Below are 21,801 nucleotides of genomic sequence, written 5' to 3' on the forward strand. Positions count from 1 at the left end.
ACTCATAGGTGGTTTTTAAACATAAAGCAAAGAAAGCCAGCCTATAAACCACAATCCCAGAGAACTTAGACAACAATGAGGACACTAAGAGAGACTTACATAGATATAATTACATGGGAAGTAGAAAGTAGAAAAAGACAAGATCTCCTGAGTAAATTGGGAGCATGGGGACCTTGGGGGGAGTATTGAAGTGGGGAGGGGAGAGGCAGGGAGGAGAGCAGAAAAAAATGTAGAACTCAATAAATATCATGGAAAAAAGTAGTTATCTATAATAGTCAAACATAATCACGGTAGGTATGTTTTCAAGGTCACACAGAGATAAATATATATATATATATATATATATATATATATATACTGTCTTCAAACACTTCAGATATCTACAGAATATAGCCTTTAAGATTTTTAAAAAATAATGTTAGGCTTTTTTATGATAACGAGACATGTCTGCTCCTGGTAGTAGCAATCTACTTCAGAGAAGATGATGGGCATCAAAAAACTCCATATGGAATTTGTTTTCTTTGTGTCAAAAGTGAGCCACTGGGTAAGAAACTGTCCTTGTGTCAATTGCTGATATGCTGTCCAAACTGGATCATCAGGATGTAAAAAAAAAAAGCAACTGCAAAACTTTGGCAAAATTAGGTAGAACAGGCCTTCAATATTCCTTGCTAATCAAAAATGACTGTGAGATATGTTAGGCTTGTAGGCCAAAGTTGGATACCCCAATGTTACAGAAGTACCTAGGGTGACTGCCTAGGTAGCCTGATGTTTCTGTTGTTAGGGAATATTACACCCTTCTGCGGTCTTTGATGGAGTTGAAGACTAACTAGATAGTTATAGAGTTTTCCTTAGTAATGATAAAAGGGAAATTAGATGTAAAATGTTAAAGTTACAAAAATAAAATAGAGAATAAGACATTTTTTTCTAATTTTCCAAATACAAATAGGCTAGATACTATAACTGTAATTCTTACTTAATAACTGTTTTTGTTGTATATAATTTTACTATGTTAAAGTTAAAACCTTCCTTTTTATTTAGACAAGAAGGGGAAATGCTGTGGAACAGTCTTTTGTACACCATGAAAATGTATTGCTCTCATTGTTAATAAAAAGTTAATTGGTGGGCTGGAGAGATGGCTCAGTGGTTAAGAGCATTGCATGCTCTTCCAAAGGACCCGAGTTCGATTCCCAGCAACCACATGGTGGCTCACAACCATCTGTAATGAGGTCTGGTGTCCTCTTCTGGCCTACAGGCATATATGCAAACAGAATAGTGTATCCATAATAAATAAATAAATATATAAAAAAAGCTAATTGGTCAATAGCTAGGAAGAAGAATTGAGTCTGGGGAGTCAAGAGCCAGATTTGGAAGAAGCAACATGGGAAGTTAATAGATGAAGTAAAGGAGCCTCAGGTTCGCAGATAGATTAATAGAAATGGGTTGATTTAAATTATAAGAGCTAGTTAAATACAAGCCTAAGCTATTGGTTGAGCATTTATAATCAATAAGAAGTCTCTGTGTGATTATTTGGGAGTGACTTCTGGGGCACAGAGAAACTCCACCTACGCCCATGAGTCCTCCTTCTCTTACCATTTTGACAGTTTCAGTGATCTTGGAAATAAATGGAGAAAGCAATCACAATTCTGATTTCCCTGTGGTTTAGTTCTCCAGACTGACCTTTATTTGCATTTTCTTATTCAGATCCTAAACTTCAGCTTGACATGCCCAAGCTATCAGACTTTTAATATATTTATTGAGATATAGTTCAAATACCTTGCAATTCACCTGTTTAAATATACAACAAAATATTTATACACTTATATGTTTATGTATACATAGTTTTAAATCTTTAAAAAGATTTGCTTATTTATTTTTATGTGTATAGATGTGCCTGCATGAGTTTATGTGAACCATGTGCATATAGATGCCCTTAGAGGCCAGAGCACATTGGATCCCATGGATCTGGAATTATAGGCAGTTGTGAGCCATCTGATGTGAGAGTGTTGGGAATTAAACCACAGTCCTTGGAAAGAACAGTGAGCCCTATTCATTACTGAGTCACCTCTCCAATCTTCTGGCTTTTAGGTTAAAAATTATTATTATTATTATTTGTGTGTGTGTGTGTGTGTGTGTGTGTGTGTGTGAGAGAGAGAGAGAGAGAGAGAGAGAGAGAGAGAGAGAGAGAACATGTGCATGTGAGACCAAGTGCCCACAGAGACTAGAAGAAAGTGTTAGATGCCTTGGAGTTGGAGTTACATGTGGTTATGAGCTATCTCATGTAGGTGCTGACAACAGAACTCCAGTCTCTTGTAAGAGCAACAAGTACTCTTGACCTCTGGGGCACATCGCTGTGCATGTCTGGTTACTTGAGTTTGAGCCTCTGAACCCACATAAAGGCAGGAAAGAGCCACTTCAGAAAGTTGTCCTCAGACCTCCAGGTGCATACATTGCTCTCCATACATTAGGTAATGCACACTAATAATAAATAAAACTTTTTTTTGAATCCATCTTTGTTTTATTCACAGATGCAATACAACAGATGATTAAATTTAAATAATATATTTAGGAACCCTGTGAAAAGAATGTGTGAACTTGGAGATATTGTTAACAAGAGGTGATCTTCATTTTGTCTTCTTCGAAGGTGCTTGATCTCTTTCTCTGTTACTCCCAATGAAGAAGAATCACTGGGTAAAATCGTGAAAATATCTGAACCAACTGCATTCTTGTATCATATTGATTACTTTAAAAGATTATGTTTAATAAACATACAAATAAAATGACTTAAGATGTTAAAGGTGATACATTATTATATATTATTAATTGCATGTAATAAATAAGGACTTTAATCCTCCTATATTAGTTAGTTATTAGTGGATATCAAGTACATTTTATTATGAGGCTGTAGTTTGTGCACTGCATATAAATTCTCAGTTTATCTAAGACTTGTTTTGATTGAATTTGCCAAAGGAAAGAGCAAATAACGATCGTGATACAAACACAGTGGTGGGAAGTCTAAACTTGGTCACATTTTCAGCTTTAATTTTAGGGTAGAACAGTATTTGCTTGGCTTGCTTACTGTGAGCAATCTAAATACATTTATTCACTCCAAAAGCAGTGGGCAGTGAGCCATGGGCTAACTACTTGGGTTACTGCTACAGCTATATCACCCCCTACCAAAGTCAGACATTACTAAAAACTGATCTATATCTCCGAGTTCCTGGGGGGTTTTGTATCAGTAGTTTATATTGTCATTAGGGAAGCCAGTGCATACTGTTAATCTAATAGCTGAAATCAAACTAATCAGATCGTACGATGAAAGCAGTCATTACAGGGAGCATCACAGATGAGTTTTAACTGTTCCCGCTGACAGTTATTACATGTCTTTCCAGATGTTTTTCTCTGCTTTCCTTTTCAGTCAGAAATAGCTACCACCATGTTTACAGAATTTCCATTAGTTCAGTGTGAGGTTTAAAAATTGACACATTGAACTTCTAGTAGCTCAGATGATGAACTCTGAACTCCTGCTTCTCTCCACCAAGCATAACTATATAGAACATTGGCTTTCCAACAGTTAGAATTTTTCTTATTTCTTTTGCATAAACTCGTCTGCTTTTATGTGAATATTAAGTAGTTCCAAACTCTTCTAATCAGATTAGGCGATATTTTCATTTCTCACAGCAGGATGAGGCAGACATGAAGAAGGAATGGTGTTAAATACAGAAAATAATTCATTTGCATGGCTCCTTAAATTATTAGCATGCACAAGTGTGTGTGTGTGTGTGTGAGAGAGAGAGAGAGAGAGAGAGAGAGAGAGAGAGAGAGAGAGAGGCACACACATATAAAGACAGAGACAGACAGACAGAAAAGAGAGAGAGAGTGCACTTGCATATAAATATATGTCCACGTGGTGGTAAAGATTAAGACAGACAAAAGGGGCAAGGGGTCAGGAAATTTGCAAAGGGATGAAATTTGGATGAATATATTAAAACTTCACCCATGTTAAAAACAGGCATGCTTAAAAGGTTCTTTTTTGAGTCAGTCATAGGTCTATACTACCTGCCATTCCTGCCCCCCCCCCTCAGAAAGGATAAAACTTTTTGTTTGTTTGTTTGCTTGTTTTGTTTTCAAGACAGGGTTTCTTTGTGTAGCTTCGGCTGTCCTGGAACTCGCTCTCCTCATCAGAATGGCCTCAAATTCAGAGATCTGCCTGCTTCTGCCTCCTGACTGCTGGGATTAATGACAGTGCCACCATACCTGACTAATAAAAAAAAACTTATTAAAAGGATTCTTATTTTATGTACAAAGAGGGAGTATTATCTCTTTCAGTTGGAAGACATCCTTGAACAATCCATTTTATGACGGACATGTCCTTCACACTTCCGGTATGTGGTAAGAACGTATTTCCGGTTCAGACAAAAGCCATTTGTTCCACCATTTTAGGAACGAGAGCCCTAGCAACGGCGTTTTTGTTAGGGGCTCCAGCCGAGCTTGGCTTGTCATGCTCTCCCTGAGATGGCCATGGAGAGAGACAAGACAATGGTATAAGTATTTAATATTCTATATACTTTTAAAGCTGGGAGATGTAACAAGACTTGTCATTTTAATCATTTTGAGGGAGTAATTTGATGTTATTGACAAAGTTCAAATTTCTTTAAAAATTATTTATGGGGGGCGGGTGCCAACTACAGCACACTTTCAGAGATTAGAGGGAACCTTTTTTTTTGTTTTTTGTTTTTGTTTTTCAGGACAAGGTTTCTCTGTAGCTTTGGAGCCTGTCCTAGAACTAGCTCTTGTAGACCAAGCTCCCCCTGAACTCACAGAGATCCACCTGCCTCTGCACTACCACCGCCTGGCTCAGAGGAGAATTTGTGAGAATCAGTTCTCACATTTCCCCACAGGAGTCTTGGGAATGTAACTCGGGGGCGATGTCAGATTTGGTTCAAGTGCCCTTGTGGACTAAGTCACTTCACAGACCCTCTAACTTGTTTTTAAAGTTGAAATATTGATTCAGCTTCTAAATCCAGGAGGTGTCTTAGGATTAGTGCCTATCTTGGCATTTTCTTGAGACAGGGTTTGTCTGCGTAGCCCTGACTGTCCTGGAACCGGCTCTGCAGATCAGCCTGTTCTCGAACTCAGAGGTCTCCCATCGCTGCCTCTGTAGTGCTAGGATTAAGGTGTGTGCCTCCACACCAGGCTTCTTGGCTCAAAGTCAGTGAGAACCTGAAATTACTGAAAATTCTCAGAAAATGGTATTTGTTTTTTTTTAGCACAATTATAAAGAGTCTGGAATTTGAATCAGAAGCCCAAGATAGAGGTTCTAATCCTACCATTTATTAGATGAATAACCTTCACATTTTGAGTCATTTGGGGGGAGGCGAGTCTGCCTGAGTGAACTTTGAAAAGTAATTTAAGAAAACTTATTATTTATTTATTTGTGTATCTGTGTATCATTGTGCGCTCACTGCATAACCCTGCCCAAAGAAGCCAGAAGAGGGTGCTGGATTCCCTGGAACTGGAGTGACAGGTAGTTGTGAACATCCTGATGTGGGTGCTGTGAACTGAACCCAAATCCTCAGGAAGGGTACTCCTTTTTTTTTCTTCGAGACAGGGTTTATCTGTGGCTTTGGAGCCTGTCCTGGAACTCACAGAGATCCACCAGCCTCTGCCTCCCGAGTGCTGGGATTAAGGGCCTGAGCCACCACCGCTGGGCAGGACGTACTCTTAATTGCTAAGAATCTTGCTTGCCATGGTGAAATTCTTTAAAGTAAAAGATTATGCCAGATATAGTGGTGCATGTCTGGAATCAACATTCAGGAGTCAGAGGCAGAAGGATAGCTGGTTTGATTCTAGCCTTGGCTACACTGCTAGATTCTGTTTCAAAAAGCACAAGAGGGAGGGAGGGGTCGTGAAATGGCTCAGCAGCTAAAGGTGACTGCCACCAAGGCTGATGACTTGAGCATCATCCTCTGGACATGCAAGGTGAAAGAAGACTGACTCCTGAAAGTTGACCTCCCCCTTACACATGCGTCCCGTAGCACATTTGTGCGGGACTACACAAAATAGATAAAGTCAATGAGATTTCTGAAAATTCAGTGTGTGAAATTTGGTTTTAAAAATTATAGCATTTTGGCCAGGTAGTGGTGGTACATGCCTTTAATCCCAGCACGCAGGAGACAGAGGCAGGTGGATATCTGTGAGTTTAAGGCTAGCCTGGTCTACAAGAGCTAGACAGCCAGGGCTACACAGAAAAACACTATCATGAAAAAACAAAAAAATAACATATTTGATTTTATATATTTATATAATTATAAAATTATTAACAATAACATAATGATGGATTTTTTTCTAAAGAATAGTGTTATGTCAATAGTAGTTATGAATAGACATACTTTGCTTTTTTTGAGGTGTTGACAATAAAATCAAAAGCCTTGGACATAGCTAGGCAAGCCATGTTCCATTGAACCACATCCCAAACCCTTAGGTTTTTTGGACAGGGCCTCACTATGTTGTATAGCTTAGGCTTGCCTTGAATTTGCTGTGTGGCTCAGAGTAGTCTCTGTTTTGTGATCCTTCTACTTCTGTTTCCTAAAATATTTTTTCTATTTTAAAATTCAAGATTAATAATATGTTATCATAGCCCCTTCATATTTATACCTTATTTTTTTAATCTTTTGGGCTCACAGATTAATAGAATAGATGAGACCCTGTTTTCTGTTGTGCAGAGTCTGTGATAAAACATGTTTGATGTTGATGCCTGTCTCTGTCATTCATGCTAAATTTTTTCTTTCTTTCTTTTTTTTTTTTGAGAAAGGGTCTCTCTATATAGCGGTTTGGGGACTCTCTGTGTACAGCAGGCTGACCTCGAACTCAGAGTTGCTTGCTTCTGCCCCTGCATCCTGAGTGCTGGGACCAAAGACATGTGCCACCATGCTGGGCAACTCCTATTAATTAATATACCTTTGATTAACATTTCACATTGCTGAGACTCAGGTTCTTTTTTCATTCTAAAAAGGGCACCAGCCAGATGTAGTGGTACATGCCTGTAATCCCTGCACTGAGGAAGCTGGGGCAGGAGGGTAAGGAGTTGAACGTCATTCTACATACATAGGACCCTGTCTTAAAGCAAAATCAAATCAAATCAAACCAAATCAGGGAATCATAGCTTCTTTCTTTCCAGTTGTAACAGGAAATGAAGTGGTGAGATGTGATCCAATTTTCTTTTTAAAACAATTCTATTTGTTTTATTGTTAGTAATTCTGTTTCATCTTTTTTTCTGTGGACATCTGTGGCTCTTGCAAGGATGCCAGATGGAGTGATACCTCTGTTTCTTTTCCCAGAAATTGACTCCTTAATTCCAAACACCTGCTGTTTTTGGTGAGGCTAATTTTTCATTCTCCATGGGAAGAAACTGCATTCCCTTTAAAAATTCTTTGTCTTTTGTTAAACAGCCAGAGTCTACCTTCCTATCAGTATTATGGGCAGGCACTCTCTTACATTCTGTGAAGTTCCTTGGCCTCAACTAACCCCCCCCCCCCAACTTTACTATCTTTCTGCATTTCCACTCTCTGCTCTCTCTCCTACATCTAACATCACACAGACCCTGCTGTTGTAGACTTGATGCCAGGGATGGATGGGATGCCTTATCTCAATTTTCTTTACGTTTAGTGTGTATGTGTGTGTTTGTGGGCATGTGTTTACCAAGGGATGTGTGTATAGGTCAGGTGGGTTGTGGAGATTGAACTCAGGTTGTCAGGTTGTGCTGTAAGCACCTTGAGTCTTCTTGTTGCTCACCCCACAACTCCATAAGCTCCATCCCTGTCTCAATTTCCTTTCTTTTAAAAATTGATTTTGATTTGTGTTTGTGTTTATATAGCTATGTGGGCATGCCATGGCTCCTGGAGGGATGACAGAGGGTAATTTTTCAGGAATAAGTTCTCTCTTTCTGCTATGGGTGTCCCAAGGATTAGACTCAGGTCTACAGGTTTGGTGGCAAAGATTCCTTTACTTGCGGAGCCACTTCCTTGGCCATTTATCTCAAATTTCTATTATATTTCATCTGGTGTCCCCTAAACTGTCTCTCATCTTTAGACTTGTTTCTCCTTTTAAATCTTTATTTACTTATATTTACTTTAAAAATGATTATAGTGTATGTATATGATATGTGTGTTTAGGTGTATATGCACCATGCCAGAGGACAACTTTTATGTAGTTTGTACACTCCTTCCACCTCTTTTATGGACTCAGAGGATTCAACTTAGATTGCCAGGTTTGTGCTGCAAATTCTTTTACCCAGTGAGCCAATTTGTTTTACTGTATTTATTTTTATTCATTTTTAGACAGGATCTCACTATATAGCAAATTCATGGCCTTGTTTTCTTTTTTCTTACATATTCCTAAATATATTTATATATATTTTATATTCCTAAATATGTATATATATATATTCATAAATATAGAAATACAACCTGTCCCATCTGTATAATGTTACCTGTATGTATCTCATCTTAGGGCTGACAACTTGGTATTGGATAACCAATTGGGGGCTCTTCCTGTGGAAGACCATTTCTCCCACTCTCTAAATGTCCCAGTGGCCTATAGTTCTTTGTGTAGGGTTGAGATTCCCTGAGCTTTCTTCCCCCACGACAGCATCTCCATTGGTGTCATTGCTGTTCAGGTCCTGCTAAGGCAGCTGTGTAGGTGAGACTTCATGGGTACAGGCCCCTCTGACATCTCTAGGAGACAGAATCTTACAGGAAATTTCCCGTTTGTCCCTTAGAGTCTTTCAGACTCTCTTTCAAAGTGATCCCTGTACCTTAGGGGTAGGAATTGTGTTGTTGATGTATCGGTTGGCACTTAACACCGCAGGACCTCTTGTTCTCTACAGTTGCTTGTCATTTTCCGTAATGCTCTCCTGCTTTTGTAAAGAGACGTTCTCTTGGTGAAGGGTAAAAACGAAACTTAATCTGCGGGTATAAGGATAAATATTTAGGATGTAGTTAGGGATGATGCTTTCCCCTCTTTTCTGTAAAGCAGTGGTTGTAGTGGTTGGCTAGGATTCCAGTATCAGGTATGATTTCCCTCCCGTTGAATGGCTCTTGAGTTCAATTAGACAGCTGCTGGTTACTACCAGCATGTGCCACTCCCTTACCCTTAGGTTCTTGTGTCTTGCTGGTCCTTGTGGTTCATAGGTGTTATAGCTGAGTGGGACTGTTGGTGCCTCCCTCCCTTGGAAGCTTGCATGGCACATTTTCTGGTACCATGAAAGCTAGTCCTCAGGGAGGAAGCTTTAGGTCAGATCCTGCTCAGGGATTTCTGGACCTTGTTTTTGAAGCTCACTGTGTCTTCATCAAAAAGGATTTATCTTTCTCCTCTGAGAGGCAACCAAGGGCAACATCAATAGCTTATAATGTTTTAGGAGTCTCTTGTACCACCTGGACCAATGATTCAAAAGGGGGCTTTTCATGCCTGCTGTCCGAGTTTTTTGTTAGATGGTCTATGGCTCTTGGAGGGAATGTTATTAGCCCAGATGGAAAATTTTCACTTAAACTGTATATGTATAGACAGACTTATATATATTATGTATAATTTTAGGTAGATAACAATATGATGACAGACTCAAATGTATTATGTATAATTTTAGATAGATAGGTAGATAATAATATGTGTTGTAATATGAGTGGCAGGGCTGCGTCCCTGGCACCCCGGCCGCCTGGCTAGCTTATGCCCCGAAATAACAACACACAAACTGTATTCTTTTAAACACTGCCTGGCTCATTAGTTTCAGCCTCTTAACCCATTTCTAATAATGTATGTTGCAGCACCACGAGGCGCGCTTACCAGGAAAGATTCAGCATGTCTGACCTGGTGGCTGGCTGCATCGCCATCTGCCTCAGAGAGCAAAGCTATCGCGTCTGCCCGGGAGAGGGGAGCATGGCGTCTCTGAGCTCACTTCCTCTTCCTCCCAGCATTCTGTTCTGTTTACTCCTCCCACCTATGTTTTAACCTATGAGGCCAAGCAGTTTCTTTATTACTTAACCAATGACCTTCCTCCATCAAATATGATGCTTTATGACTTTAGTCCCCACCCTCCTTCTTCTGCATTTACCTCTCGTTTTTTCTATGTTTCTCTTGAAGGACATTTAGGTTGTTTCTATTTCCTAGCTATTGTTAACAGAATGCCAATATTTATTTTATTTTATGTGTGTTGGTGTTTTTTCCATATTTCTGTGCACAGCTTTCATGTCTGGTGCCTGCAGAGGCCCGAAGAAGGTGTAATATCCCATGGAACTGGAGTTACAGACTGTTCTAGGCCACCATGTGGGTGCTGGGAATTGAATCTGAGTCTTGTGGAAGAGCAGCCTCTTAACCACCGAGCCATCTCTCCAGCCTCTTATTTATTTATTTCATGGCGATACAGGTTCTCATGTAACCCCACTTTGCTTCAAGCTCACCAGTAGCTGAGGATGACTTTGAACTCCTTATCCTCTTGTTTCTATCTCACAAATGCTGAGAATACAGCCTGTACTACCACACTGGCTTTATGTGATACTTGGAAATCAAATGCAGGATCTCATGTATGCTAGGCAGGTACTCTATCAAGTGAGTTATAACCCCACACCCTTTTTAAAAATTTATTTTAATTTTTATTGAGAGTGTATGAGGTGTGCATGTATGTGTGTGTGTGTGTGTGTGTGTGTGTGCATGTGTGTGTGTGTTATAGCCCCCATGTGGAAGTCAAAGGACATCATGGGGGGAGTTAGCTCTCTCCTTCCAACATATAGGCCCCAGGAACTGAACTCAAGTCCTCAGGTTTGTATGGTAAGTGTCCAATCACTGAGCCATCTCAGCCCTCCTCCATTATTTATTTATTTATTTATTCTATAGATATTTTTTATTTCTAGTTTTTCAGTGGGTTGGTGTGTGCAGATGCCAGCTGCAAGTGCTGTAAGGGGCTAGAAGAGTGGGATTTTCCTGGAGCTGGGGTTACAGCACCTACATCAGACAGGGAGCTGCCTGTCTGATGTAGGTGGTGGGAACTGAACTTGGGTCCTCGGCAAGAGCAGTAAGTACTTAACCGCTGAGCCATCTCTCCAGTCCTCTAGTTTTTAAAATTAGAGACAGGGTTTCGATATGTTTCCGCAAGTGTCCTGGAACTTGCTGTGTCTCCCAAGCTGACTTTAAACTTGCTTTTCTCCTAGTCCCAAGTGCTGGGATGACAGATGTGTTCCACCAAGCCTGGCTTTCCTTTGAAATCTTGACCTTCAATATCACAGCCTTTGCTGCTAAACTCCTCTGTGCTTTTGCTGTCTTCAGGCCCTTCTCCTTCCTTTCTCCCTGCCCAGCAGGATCTGACCGATTTCAGTCTGTATTCTAGGATTTGACCTTTGGCCTTCTACTTGACACCACCAGCAGACTGGTTTTAGCACACCTGTATTTATATAGATTATAACTGGCCATCAGTACACAATTCACAATTGTCTTTCTAAATTCCACTAGGTCTTCAAGTAACCCTTGCGTGAGTTTTGCTTTATTCTGGCTATTCATTTGGGAGACAAGGGCAGGAGATCTCTTTAAGCTTGAGACCAGCCTGGTCTTCTACATATAGAGCTTCAGGTCGGCCAGGGTGGACCTCTTTCTATTGGTAAGGTCTCACATAACCCAGACTGGCCTTGAATTTATTAAGTACCCAAAGAGAATCTTGAATTTATGATCCTCTTGTTTCTACCTTCCATTGCTGCTATATAATAATAATAATAATAATAATAATAATAATAATAATAAATGCCATCATGGCAGATCGGTGTTGTATGTTGACAATATATGTGATCTTGTATTTGCTAGGAAAGCACTCTACCAAGTGAGCTACATGTACACCCCCAGCCTATTTCAAAAACCAAAAGAAACTAAACAACAAAACCCCAAAGGGATAACAAAAACAACCAAAGAAACAATACTTTCACGGCTTCCCTAAAATTTCAGCTCCCTTCAAATCTGTGTCTAGTTAGACCCTTTTCCTTTTCAGTTGTTTTTTCCTTTTCTTTACCTGAAACAACCTCCGGCATCCCTTACCACACTTATCTTTTAAACACTCCCCCTAAGTCACTTTGGAAGCCTTCTCTCCTACTTTCCTCTGCTCTTCCTCTCCTACTTTGTGCTAAGGAAGTTCATTTACCAATGGACACGTAGATGGGCGGTGAGCCCCTAGGCAACAATTCTGCTTTGTTTTTCTCCTTTCCCAGCTTTTGCTCTGGGCTTCACTGTGGGGTCACGGCCAAGCATTTGTGGTGAGTGAAGTTGGCGGGAGAATCGGAGCAAGGGGTTCTGCTTGCCAGGTTCTGAGATGTCCAGGAGCATTCATTAGAGGCTGGGCTGAAGCTCACTCGCTACAGGAGGGAGGGGCAGGCCCAGGCTGAGCGTGGCCTGGGGCCAAGGGCGTCTAGAGCGGAGGGTGATGGGAGCTGCCTGTGCGGTAGGAAACACTTTTTAGGCGCTTGTTTTTTTTATTTATTTTTTATTTTTTTTATTTTGTACTATCGCTGGAACCCACTGCTGCAGCACCCCCATTTTCACAGCCAGCGTGAGTCAGCTGGGCCGGCTGCGGGACCGCGAGGGGAAGGTGGGTGAAGAGGGTGCCTCAGTCCCTGGGGAGGGCAGGACCGAGTGGTGACTAGAGCACCCTAGATGAGGTCCCTGCTCCCGCAGGACAGGTGAGCGCTGGGTCCTGCTGGCCGCTGGGTGGAGCTGCGTGAGCCACACTCCACACTCCACGGCGCCCTGGCCACTACACAGGTAACTCCCTTCTTGGGCCTCCCCCGAAACCCCTCGGGCCTCAGTGCCCAGACCACCATATTTCCCCTGGGGCCATTTCGGCCCTGCCAGGAGCACACTTGGGGCCTGGATGCTTTTGTCCCTTTCCCGCTGGTGCCCACGCCCGGCCCATAGCCATTCGCTTCTTGCATAGTGCTTGAAAACCTGAGCGATCGAGCAGGCCTTTGGGACTAGAGGACGCCCACTTGCGCCCAGTGCCGATGTAGCCTGTTCCCTAGCAGTAGCCAGTGAATTGGGGTCCAAATCGGCGCGTCCCTGGGGTGTGTCTCTCCTCACAGGATTCCGCACCCCCAAGCCCTACTTCTCCCCCCCCCCCCCCCCCGTTTGTGGATCCCCGAGATGGCGTTAGCGGAAACGAAACCGCCTGCAGGGATGATTCGGATTTTGAGTCAGCTTTCAGCTTACAGGTTAAACAACAACCCTTCTAGCTGGCCTCAGCGTACCGAACACTACCGCCTGGGGGGAGGCCGACTTGTACTTTATGCCCAATAAATTTTCCACCTCACCTCGAGTCTGTGGGGTTTAGCCAACCCACAAAGGTCCTTGGTGCCCCTTTTCTAATCAGTTTTGATGATCATCGTCTTGGCTTAGTTTTGTCAGTCACATCATAAAACGGACTTATCCAGTAAGTACTGTTTTGCGTCTGATTTACATTACTTTAAAAATGAACAGCATTAGAAAGGTGTCTTTGGGTGTTTCTGTTGCTGTAGGCCTGCACGGTGGAATGGAGCCACGTATGTTTGGCAAGTTGGAAATGAGATGTGCGTTAATAATGTGCATGTTTTCCCCCAAGGCTTAGTGCAAAGCTGGCGACATGAAGCTCACAAGTAGATTGCAGCATCCATTACAGCGTTTCTCTTTCCTTTAAGACAGGGTCTTAGCAAGCTCTCCTGAGTAAATTGGGAGCATGGGGGCCATGGGAGAGGGTTGAAGGGGAGGGGAGAGGAAGAGAGGGGAGCAGAGAAAAATGTAGAGCTCAATAAAAAAAAAGAGAGAGGGTCTTACGTAGCTCAAATTGGCCTCAAACTCATTCTCTAATCTCCACATCCCAAGTGCTTGGATTCAGACCTGCACCAGCACTCGAAACCAATGATTACAATTTTGAACTTGTTGGGCTCAAAAATATTGTAAGATCTCAGGGAGGTGACTCCCAGCACTCCCACTCATGAGGCTCAGGGAGGAGGACAGTGATGTGGTGGCTAGCCTGGACTACAGAGTGAGATTCCCTCATCTCAAAAATCAAACATCATCATCATCATCATCATTATTATGATTATTATTATGGAATGATGATGTAGCTGAGGCAGTAGGGTGTTTGTCTATAGTTTGCAGGAAATACTGTATTTGATCCCAGTACTATGTAAACCAGGGATGGTGGTGGTTTCCCATGGCTACATTTTGAGTTCAAGGCCAGACTAGGCTACCAAAAGGAAAATATATATTTATTGTTTATGGCATCTCTTTGTTCTTTTTTTTTTCAAGATAGTTTCTCTGTGTAACAGCCCTAGCTGTCCTGGAACTAGTGTTGTGCCCAGATTATGACCCCCAGAGAGAGACCACCAGAGAGGCCCAGACTGTAATAAGCAAGGTTTAATCAGCATAATACAAACATGTTTGGAACTCATCTCCATCCCCGTTCCAGCGAGGTAGAGAGGAGTTGTATCTCCTCTGTGGGGTAAGCTTTTTAAAGGCATAACTACAAAGAGACTCCTTGAAGCTGCTTTGGCATGGATGCAAGGACTTTTGCTCCCCCCACCCCATCTTGCTAAGTCAGTTTATTCCTTATTCTTAGAGCAAGGCCACTGTTCTTGAGTTAGGCCATCTTTATCAGCCTGAACCAGGTTGCTGGCTGGGCTGAGCTAAGTGACCTTGTGCTCAGAATCTCCCTGGTGGGAGAGGAGAAGGCCACTATCTTCCTGGGAAAACATTCCGCTAGGAAATTTCTTCTCGTCTCTTTGAGAATAAAGGGTGAGGGTTCCACACTAGCTCTGTAGACCAGGCTAGCCTCAAACTCACAGAGATCTGCTTGCCTCTGTGTCCCGGGAGCTGAGTTTAAAGGCATGTGCCCAACTCCTCTTACTTTGTTTTAATTAAAACATTACATTTATGTATATGTATATACGTGTACATGTATGTGTGTGGGCAAATGTGAATGTCCCTCCTATAGTCTTAAATTTTTTTCCAAACTTTTTTGCTTAGGAAGGGTAGAAAGGACTAAGATGGACATGTAACTCAGTAGGTAGGATACATGAAGCCCTGAGTTCAGTCCCCAGCACTGCATAAAACAATAAAAGCCAGGTGTGGGGCTAGTGTAATGGCTCAAGCTAGTTAAAAGTGCTTTTGGAGCAAGCCTTGAGGACCTGGTTTCAATTCCCAGAACTCATGTAAAAAAAGCTGAGTGCAGCTGGGCCTGGAGCTCAGTACCAGAATGCTTGCCTAGCATGTGTGAGGCCTTGCATTCAATCCTCAGTACTAAAAAACCTGCAAAAAGAAATCTGTAATAATTTTTTTTTTTGCTGGCTGTGGTGGCATATAGACCATGCCTCAAAACAGAGTGAAAGGAGAGAAGTAACACCTGGAAGTTGTCCTCTGATGTCACTCTGTAGGACTTTCAGAGCTAGGGAGATGGTCTAATTGGTGCTTGCCTCGAAAACATGAGGATGTAAGTTTGATCCCCAGAACCCATATAAAAAGTCTGAGCATAGTGACACATGTCTGTAATTCTAGTTCTGGGAGGATGGAGATATGAAATTCTATGGGGCTCACTGGACAGCCAGCCTAGCCTAATAGGTGAGCACCAGACCAATGAGAGACCCATGTCTCAAATGAAGATACATCTAAAGTTGTCCCCTGGTCTCCATATGCATCTCCATTGATAGGAATACATGGGTGTGCACACAGAAGCACATGCAAAAAAGAGAGGGGATATGTTGTTTTTAATATATAGAAAACTAACAATTGTCCACAATTCACTCACCTACATATACTAGCGTGGTGATTTATTTTTTGCTAAATTAGGAAATGGACAATTAAGATTTTCCTCTTAACATGAAAAAACATAGATGAGTCTCCATTATATTTACATTAAATATCAATTTACCCCCATGCAACAAAGTTATTTCTTTTCTTTTTCGACAGTCTCATGTAGTCCTTGCTAGCCTTGAATTCCTGATCTTCCTGCTTCAACGTCCCATGTACTGGAATTACAGGTATACATCTTGCCTATCTGAGATGAGAGCTCATTTCTTTTTTAGGGTCAAAATATATTTAAAACCATTGAGACTTTTATTCCACTTTCCAGATAAAAGAAAGTGTAATTGCCTTGCCTACATACAGTTTGCACAGCCTGGAAACATTTTCCTATGCTTCTAAATCTTAGGGAAATGTAGTTTGTCATGCAAAAACTAAGTACAGTTCAGAATCTAAGTGAATGGAAAGTCAAGGGAACAGAGGTAGCTGCTTTCCTGGTAGGAAATAGCCTTCTGTCTAGTGGTAGGAATAAAAGCCGCAGAATCGAGGGAGGGTAGTAGTTGGCAAGTATGGATGAAAGTGTAAGAGCTGGAGAGATGGCTTAGTAGTTAAGAGCACTGGCCACTCTTCCAGAGGACCCGGGTTCAATTCCCAGCATCTACATGGCAGTTCACAACTGTCTGTAACTCCAGTTCCAGGCATTTGCAGGCACCAGACATGCACATGGTGCATAGATATATATGCAGATGAAATAACCATATATGTAAAATAATAAAAATTTTAAAAAGAAGCAGTGTAATTATACATGTTTATGAAAATGTCACAACAAAAACCCATTGCTTTGTATGATAACTGGAAAAATAACGAAAAGAAAAGAAGCCTACAAAATAATACTGTCTGTAGTCCTAGAATGTGGGAGGTGGAAGCAGGAAGGTTAGGAGATCAAGGCCAGCCTTAGCTACATAGGGAAATGGAGGCCAGCTTAGGCTATATGAGACCATGTCCTGAAAACAACAGGAACAGCGGTAGCAACAGCAGCAAGTACACCTGTTCCACCCTGACAGCACCAGACTGGATGTGGTGGTGTGCACCTGCAATTCCAGGACTCAGTGAATTGATAAGGACAAACATGAGCTCCAGGAAAGTTTACTATAGATAGTGAAGCCCTTTCTCAAAGAAAAATCAAAACCCAAAAAACTGGTTTCCAAAGGTTTGAACATTTAGACAGAAAAAAATGCTATGTACTTTTGGAATTATAGTTTGATATGCTCTCTACTGATGAGAGAAGGTTTCTACTCTGTGACCCTTTCATTTCTTTTTCTTAGGGCTTTTTTTTTTTTTTACTTTATATGAGACGCTGTAGCCAATGTTGGTCTAGAACTCTCAGTGAGCCTCCTGTGTCAGTCTCCTGAGAGTACAGGTTAGGTGCTGCCTTGGACTCTTATTTATTTATATGCTTTTTGGTTTTGTTTAAGAGAGAGTCTTGCTATGTAGCCCTGGCCTGGCCTGGTACTCCCTATGTAGCCCATATTAAACTCAAAGTCTTGGTAATCCTGCCTTGGCCTCTTTAGTTTTTCTTTTTAATTCTTTGAGACAGGGTTTCACTCTGTAGCCACAACTGGCCTGGAACTTGCTATGTAGATCAGGCTAGCCTTGATCTTATGGATATCTGTTCTGCCTCCTGAGTGCTGGGACTAAAGGATTGAGCCACCATACTAACTAACTTTATGCTGTTGTTGAGACTGTGTCTTATTCTTTAGCACAGTTGAGTGTGCAACTCATGTAGACTGATCTGTGTTTGAACTCCAAACTATCTTCCTGCTTCAGTCTTTGGAGTACTGGGATTAGAGGCATTGGCTACCTTGCCCATTATTTTTTCAGATCTGACTCTTTGTTTGTTTGTTTTCCAAGACAGGTTTCTTTGTGTGTAGCCCTTGCTCTCCTGGAATTCATTCTGTAGACCAGGCCATCCCTCAAACTCACAGGGATGCCTCTGTTTCCCAAGTGCTGGGATTAAAGAGCCACCAGCTCAAATCTGATTCTTAATTTGGTTGTTTCTCAGATTGCATTTGGGTATTGGCAGCCACCCATTTGCCCGCCAATGAAGTATATCCTGGTTACTGGTGGGGTCATCTCAGGCATTGGTAAAGGGATCATCGCCAGCAGCATTGGGACCATTCTCAAGTCATGTGGACTCCGAGTTACTGCCATCAAAATCGACCCCTATATTAACATCGATGCTGGGACTTTCTCACCTTATGAACATGGTATGAAAATGAATATTTTCTTTTTAAAGTGCTAAAGTAATTTGCAGTGCTTTCTTGTGTGTGTTTAAATATTTATTTACGTGCATGTGTCTGTAGATGCCGTGTGTATGCAGGTGCCTACAGAGGTTGGAAGAGAAAGGTCCCGGGAGCTGGAGTTACAGGTGGATGTGAGCTACCTGACGTGGCTGCTCTGGGACCTGAACTCTGGTTCTCTCCAAGAGCAACAAATACTTTGAATTGCTGAGCCATCCTCTTATCTTGTGTTTTGGGTCATTTCTCTAGCATAGGCTTACAAAAGTAGATTTTCTGGATCATTCCATAGAAATGTGTGAAAGTTCTTAAGGCTTTTGATTCATGTTTCAGATCAGTGATGACATTCCACATAGTCAAGTCTTATGGAGGCATACCACTTTCTATGGACTATATCTTGTTTTATTTTTATCACAAAATACATTTCTCTTAACATTTCCCCTGCTGGAGTAACTGTTATTAATATTGACATGTTTGGTAGGTATACATACATGAGTGCATCTGTGGTTAAATGTGTATGTGTGTGTGTGAGAGGAGAGAGAGAGAGAGAGAGAGAGAGAGAGAGAGAGAGAGAGAGAGAGAGAGAGAGAGAGATTGAGATTGTGATAGATGTGGAGGAAAGAAAGAGGTTGATCTCTGGTGTCTTCTTTGATTATTTTCCACCTTATATTGTAAGGTGGGATGTCTCATTTGAACCCAGAGCCTGTTGGTCTGGCTAGTCTAGCTAGCCAACTTCCTGCAGGGATCTCCTGTCTCTGTGTCCCAAGTGCTGAGTGTTGGAGTGTTAGGATCATAGGCAGGCTATTGTGCCTACCTGGCATTGACACACGTGCTGGGAATCTGAACTATGTCCTTAGGTTTGTGTAGCCAGTGCTACACAAACACACTGTGACATCTCCCTGGCCCTGACGTATTTTTTTGATCATACTATAGCCAAGGCTGACCTGAAATTCACTCTAGTTCAGGCAGGCCTCAGATTCATATTTTTCCTCCCATCTCAACTTCCTGAGTTCTGGGATTATAGGTGTAAGTCACCACAACCAGGCGTTTTGATAAGTATAAATTAGTTATTTTAAAAAATCACTAATACCAGGTTTGGTAACACATGTCTATAATCCCATAATTTAAGAGATGAGACAGGAAGGATGGGGCTTCAGGGAGGGAATCAAGGCCAATTCTAGTCAGCTACATAGTCAGTGAGAGGCCAGCTTGGGCTACGGAGACCCTTCCTGTCTGCCAACAACTACAACTTTAAGGCAAGCATGGGCTACTTAGGACCTATCTCAAAACAAAAACAAAGTGCCACATAACTGTAGAGAAGTGTTTGTATCCCAAGCACCCATCCAAAAGCCAGGCATCGTGTTGAGCTTCTGAAACTCCAGCACTGTTGAGGCAGAGAAAAATGGGTCTTAGCAGAATGAATGCCTTCCAGTTTCAGTGGGAGACCAGTTCAGGTGCAGAGCAATTGAAAAAGACACCCTGGCCTCCAGATGTACACACCTACTTGCATCCACATTTCCAAATATCCACAGGAACATATATGTACATCACACACCAAAATAAAAGGCTTTAATTTTTTTTTTTTTGGTTTTTCGAGACAGGGTTTCTCTGTGGCTTTGGAGCCTGTCCTGGAACTAGCTCTGTAGACCAGGCTGGTCTCGAACTCACAGAGATCCGCCTGCCTCTGCCTCCCAAGTGCTGGGATTAAAGGCGTGCGCCACCACCGCCTGGCTAAGGCTTTAATTTTTTGGTATTTACTTGTATTTTTATTACTTTTGTGTGTGTGTGTGTGTGTGTGTGTGTGTGTGTCTCAGGTTTGAATTCAGATTGTCAGGTTTGGCAGCAAGCACCCCTACTCGCTGAACCATCTCATAGGCCCTCAAACCTTTTTTACATGCAAGCAGAAAAGTGCATAAATCTTAAATGTACGGCTTTGATGATGAATTTTATCTAAATGAACTTATTGTGTAACCAGCCTTGACCACAGAACAAAAATCACCTTTGTGGGGCTGGCCAAATGGCTCAGTGGGTAAAGTGGCTTGCTGCCCAACACTACAAACCTAATGATCCTACTGTTCCTCAGAACCCATCATACGGTAGAAGGAGATAAACAACTTCATAAAATTGTCCAGTGACTTCACATGTGAGACTTGGCACAGGAGCCCCCACTCCATCGTGCACATGCACAATGATAATAAAATATTATAAAGGAAAATAGTGAAATCCCTTTTGTGTCCCTTGTTCTTGATCCTTAAGTCTCAGGATATCTTCTGTCCTGTTTTGTAGCATAAAACCTTGCATTAGTTTTACTTTTTTCCTCCTTCCTTTTTGGAGGTGAGTTGTGTGCTTCCAACTACTAAGCTCAAGCAATCCCTTTAATTCACTCTTCTAGTATCTGGAACTATAGGCTAGTACTACCATACCCAAAGAGCCTGCCTGTCTTCCTTCCTTCCTTCCTTCCTTCCTTCCTTCCTTCCTTCCTTCCTTCCTTCCTTCCTTCCTTCCTTCCTTTCTTCCTTCCTTCCTTCCTTCTTTCCTTTCTCCCCCCTTTCTCTTTTGATGGTCCAGCCTTAAGAATTAATTTCTAAAAATAAATTGGTAGATGACTCTTTCCAATTCGAAAAATAAGGGTGTTTTGCAAACTTTTGACACACGTGCGTGTGCAAGCATGCACACGCACGTGTCTGTTGTATGTGTGTGTGCATGTGCACGAAGTATTACAAGTTCTGGGATTATAGGTATGAGTTTTCTTGCCTGCCTGAAAAATAATCTGTTCAAAGTAAGTTTTAATTTTTCCATTGTATTTTGATCATAGGTGAAGTGTTTGTTTTAAATGATGGTGGAGAAGTTGATTTGGACCTGGGAAATTATGAAAGATTCTTGGACATTAATCTTTATAAGGACAACAACATCACCACTGGGAAGATATATGAGCATGTGATTAATAAGGAGAGGCGTGGTGATTTCCTGGGGGAGACTGTTCAAGGTATTTTACTATATAACATTATGGACCGACCCTGTGTGCTAAGCATCATTCAGAGGAAACTTTGTATTTAACAGAAATGAGAAGGTTGTGGGCCCTGAAAATCTCTGCTTTCTTTTCTTTTTTACTCAGAAATATAAAGAGTGCCCCTTGTCAATGTTCCTGAATATACTTTTTAGCAGTTTTTATTAGTAGATAATATTTTTAATTTTAATTTTCTTTTTTGAGACAGGGTCTCATGTAGCCCAGGCTAGCCTTTAAGTTACTGTGTAGCCAGGGATGGCCTTCAATGTGATGATCCTCCAGCCTCCACCTCTTTAAGCGATGGGATTATAGGCATATACTACTACAGCAGTTTATGTGGTGTTATGGATCAGATCCAGTGCTTTGTGCAGGCTAGGCAAGAACCCTAACTGAGCTATACCCCCAGGTCCTGATTTTATTTATTTTTGTTGGTTTTGAGACAGAGTCTCACTGTGTAGATCTGGCTTGCCTGGAACTAGCTATGTAGACCAGGTTGGCTTTGAACTCATAAAGATCCGCCTGCCTCTGTGTATTAGTCACTTTTTTTCTTTTTTCATTTTATTTTTTAAATAAAGTATATTTTTCTTGATCAAATGGAGGATTTCTAAAAAATATTTATTTTTATTTTATCTGTTGGTGTTTTGCCTGAATGTGTGTCTGTGTGAAGGTGTTGGAACCTCTGGAGCTAGAGTTAAAGAT

The 21,801-nt window shown here is 41.6% G+C and overlaps 1 protein-coding gene across 4 annotated transcripts in view; it reads left to right on the forward strand.

Moving 5' to 3' along the window:
- Window positions 1-12,281: 12,281 nt before the first annotated feature.
- Ctps2 (CTP synthase 2) overlaps window positions 12,282-21,801 on the forward strand; it is a 123,402-nt gene continuing 113,882 nt past the window's right edge. Inside the window, exons 1-3 of one of the 4 annotated variants that reach the window (XM_075957151.1) lie at window positions 12,282-12,789; window positions 17,861-18,065; window positions 20,911-21,081. In XM_075957151.1, coding sequence (XP_075813266.1) covers window positions 17,900-18,065; window positions 20,911-21,081 — 337 coding nt within the window. In that variant the 5' untranslated portion in view covers window positions 12,282-12,789; window positions 17,861-17,899. Of the gene's footprint in view, window positions 12,790-12,906; window positions 13,454-17,860; window positions 18,066-20,910; window positions 21,082-21,801 lie in introns of those variants that run through there. The other 3 variants (XM_075957152.1, XM_075957150.1, XM_075957153.1) reach the window with 3 other exon arrangements.

This window comes from Microtus pennsylvanicus, chromosome X (assembly GCF_037038515.1).
Source record: "Microtus pennsylvanicus isolate mMicPen1 chromosome X, mMicPen1.hap1, whole genome shotgun sequence".
Taxonomy (NCBI): Eukaryota; Metazoa; Chordata; class Mammalia; order Rodentia; family Cricetidae; genus Microtus; species Microtus pennsylvanicus.